This window comes from Terrapene carolina, unplaced genomic scaffold (assembly GCF_002925995.2).
Source record: "Terrapene carolina triunguis isolate 2854851 unplaced genomic scaffold, T_m_triunguis-2.0 Scaffold926, whole genome shotgun sequence".
NCBI lineage: Eukaryota > Metazoa > Chordata > Testudines > Emydidae > Terrapene > Terrapene triunguis.
In genome coordinates this window covers 3,892,110-3,896,001 of record NW_020665277.1, presented here as the reverse complement: position 1 = coordinate 3,896,001, position 3,892 = coordinate 3,892,110, and the positions used below count along the sequence as shown (strand labels likewise).

The window sequence follows — 3,892 nt, the reverse complement described above, 5'->3', positions numbered from 1 at the left end:
CGAATTAAGCAAATTAAAACATTTTCAGAAAGCAAAACTAACCCCATAGATCAGAACAAAATGCAATTCTCTTTTTAAGTAATGTCACATTAGGTATTAGGAACTTTTAAGAAAAGAAGCCAGTGGGGCAGCATCAGTGGCTCATTTGCTGCCCTAGAGTTAATAGAACCAGCACACTCACCTTCTTATTGAAGTTGTGAGAACTCGAGTTATTCCCCTATATAAACATGCGACATGCCTTTGAGAAAATAGCTATTTTCAAACAAAATCTTGGCTTTGCTGTGTCTGGGAAAAACGTACAAGGAGGATGAAATTGATTGGCTACAGTACATAACTTGGCACAAGAACAAGAAGTGAGTCATGATCACATTGGCAATACAGGCATTAAGAAAGTTTGTTCAGAAACTCACAATACTATCTGAGAAAGCCTTAGCAGTGCAATGTTGAGAGAGCAGCAGGACACTGCCTTCAAAAGGATGAGGGGATAGCAGCTTATGGAAGAGAGTTGCTTATAAGCAATCCGAAAGGTCCTTCATGCAGCTTAGTTAATTTTAAGAACAAATCAAATGTACTGTCCAGCCTCTGGAGTTAGTTTCTGAAAAATGACAACTTTGTGGAAAAAAGATGCGTTTAATTGACCGTATTAGAAACCTGATTAAAACATGTTCTAAAAATGTTTGTCAGTCAGACCCGTTTTTCAGTGACACCTGTTGCTTTTGTGACTTTACTTGCTCTTGGTACCTTCCAAGGTCCAGGAGTTATTGGTGCTTTCTTGACTGGAGAGCTGCATTCAGTTTTTGAAATTCCATCATCTTTGGTTTCATCAGTTGGCTCCAAGTCTTTTTCTGTGTGGTCTTTGTTCAGAATAACTGGATCTTGTGTTTCGAGCCTACTTTTTTTTTCCTTGGAAAGCTGTGAAGCACCAGAAAGACTTGTAGTTTTGAAGTTGCTAGAACTTGGCTCTCCAGCACTGGCTTTCTTTACTTTTTCATCTTCATCTACTTTTCTCCTAGGCTCATTGGCCTTATTTAATGGAAGAGTCTTTTCATCTGCTTTTGGGTTTTTTCTCTCTTGAGACCACTTCTTATTCTTTCCAGCAATGTTCTGCTTTGTGTCTTCCTGTGTTACTCCTGATTTTTCATTTCCATCTTTGAACCGCTCAATAATCTCAATATCACCACCACCAGCTATTTTATCTTGAGTCTCTAGTAACTTGTCTGATTTGTCCCCACTTTCTTCCTTTTTGGGATGCTTTTGGGGACTGGCAGATCTGCCTTGGCTTCCTCTGGAAGTTTCTTTTAAATTGATTTCTGAGTGTGTATTACCTCTCCTGGGATGCTCAGACTGGTCTGAGAGATTGCTGGGTGTGTTTTGTCTCTCACCTTTCCTCGGACTGTGGAGCCCCGCTTGCTGCGATTCCCCACATGTGCCCAATCTTTTTGGACTCTCAGATCGGTCTCTCCTAATGAGGTCATCAGTTACTAATTCTAAATTTTTTGACCGCTTATACCCTAAACTGGTAGGCTGGTCCCATCTCTTCATATGCTTCTGGGTAGAAGACAGATGCTTCAGCTCAGACTGGTTTTCAGTTAAAGTGCTTTTCTTTTCAGGCACAGTGTTCTTAGCTTCTTCCAGTTTCTCAGATACGTGAACATTCGCTAAAGCTTCTTCCAGTACTGGTAAATCACATACTGCAGAGGGGGGTAATGGTGACTGTTCATCATATATTATATTTGAGGATGATGGATTAAAACTATCTTGATCACCTGGAAGTGAAGAAGCAGAATGGTGTGACAAATGTTTGTGTGAATATTGGTTAAATGATTTTTTTATCTAAATGTATTAAACTTCCAAAATGTGATCTAAACACCAGTTTTTTTTAAAACAGACTTTTACATTATATCACATCACTCACACACACACACTAAACAAAACCAATTTCCTCACTTTTCTGTGAGCTAAAAATTTAAGTTTACAGCTAACAATTTTTTGGAAAAATACGGCTAAGGATGTTGGTAAGGTCTTTGAGGCTGGTAAGGGCTTGTGAGGTTTGCATTAACTGAATGTGGAGGTTCAGCATAGCTGTAGGCCTCATGTAGCAGAATCAGAAATTAAAAATCTTTCCTAAACTGTTGCAATGTTAGGTTCACTCCCTCTGAGACACCTGACATTGGCCACTGTCAGTAGACAGGATACTGGGCTAGATGGATCTTTGGTCTGACCCAGTACGGCCGTTCTTATGTTCAATTGATGCCAAAAGAAAACTGAAAACAGGGAGAAGGTGGGGTTATTATTTATAGCGTTGTACTTAAAGAAAAAAAAAAAAGAGATGAATCACAAGACATGCAGATTTACCAAGTCTTTAAGGAAAGACCAAGAAAAGCACTGAAAGCCTTAATGTTGCTCAGGTTTCATGTAGGAGCACAAACTGGAAGGAGCCAGACCTGAATGAGGAAGAGAAAAAGCCCAGGACTATATACCAAAAAAATCACAGAAAGCAAGAGATTTCATTAGATGTGTATGATTCAAATGCAGAACACAAGAGACAACATAGTGATAGTATGGAAGAGCCCCTCCCCTCCCCCCTAAATTACTGCACTTAAGCCTGGCGGAGCTCAGGGAGGGAGGGAGATATGGAATATTACTGATGCCTGCTATTGTTATGAAGTGCAGCACACTTCTGTGCCAAATATTTATGACTGCATGAAAAACCAAAACAGATCTCTTAGGTTTGTTATTGTAAGCTTAAATACCTACTGGCAATAGAGAGAGCTGGAATTCACTTATTGAGTGGAGATCTATTTTAAGTTTTCAAAATACTAACGACAATAAGTCTTCCTGTAGTTCAGAGATTCTTTGCTTTTATTCTTTGTACTATTTGCTCTGATAGTACCATGCAGTGTACTTTAGGACCATGGTGTGAAGTTATTTTCTAGTTCATTGGGGAGAAGGGAAAAATATAGGAAGAAACATTTTTGAGCAATTTCATCTCTCTTAAGTGGAGGTCGATTCCTGCCTGCATATAATAGAATGCTACAAACTTTCATAGGCTATGCTATGCTTGAAGGTTCAAGTTGTCTGATTTTAATTTGTTTACGAACGTCATGGGCTTTTACGGCAGGAAAGTGGCTCTGTATCTAACCATTCCAATTTTACTACAGAGCTATTCTGCCATAAGAAGGATCCTTACACGGTTTAAATATTTTCCTGTCAAAAGCCTGACAGCAGCTGCGAAGGGTTAAAAGGATATAATTGGCATAGGGAGGAATAAATTCTCTTGTTCTCAAAGTGCTCTGCTTTGAAAGACTGACGGTCACAAATAGTTTTGATTTTGGAGCATGCCCTGCAGTTGAACTCAGTTGAAGCGCTTGCAGGCATTTCTGCCCAAGCAATTTACTTATAGATTTGTGCTTTGCTGCTTTATATGCAAAAAACAAGTCACAATTAAAGTTTTCTATTCCAAGAGCAAAACCTTCACTTGTTCAGAAGTTTTGTTTTTGAAAAATTTAACATTTTATAGTTTAAGTTCATAAGAGAAACTGAAGCATCACAAAAATAATCATCTTGACAGAAGCCCTATACCATATGAGATTTTATTCAAGTGTAAAAGCAAATTGTGTCTTTAATTATAATATGTGTAGAGGAGCACAGAAATCAAGTTGGAGATGGATGGGATCATCAGAACAAAACATGGCCTAAAGAATACTTGCAATAACATTACATTTTGTGTTGTCTTTCCAGTAAAATAACTATTCCATGGCAACAGATTTGGTTTTTTTCTGGTCACATTATTTCTGCTTGTATGAAAACAGGCAGCTTGAAAGTCAACAGAAATGGAAGGCTATTGCTAAGTAGCTTTAGTGCATGCACAACAGCATCCAACCTCTTTAGA

General features: G+C 38.5%; 1 protein-coding gene across 5 annotated transcripts in view; it reads right to left on the bottom strand.

The window, feature by feature from the left end:
- MAGI3 (membrane associated guanylate kinase, WW and PDZ domain containing 3) overlaps positions 1-3,892 on the bottom strand; it is a 214,647-nt gene that overhangs the window by 1,398 nt on the left and 209,357 nt on the right. For 3 of the 5 annotated variants that reach the window (XM_026661018.2, XM_026661021.2, XM_026661019.2), the window contains one exon: positions 32-1,766. In XM_026661018.2, coding sequence (XP_026516803.1) covers positions 685-1,766 — 1,082 coding nt within the window. In that variant the 3' untranslated portion in view covers positions 32-684. Of the gene's footprint in view, positions 1-31; positions 1,767-2,355; positions 2,445-3,892 lie in introns of those variants that run through there. The other 2 variants (XM_026661022.2, XR_003370248.2) reach the window with 2 other exon arrangements.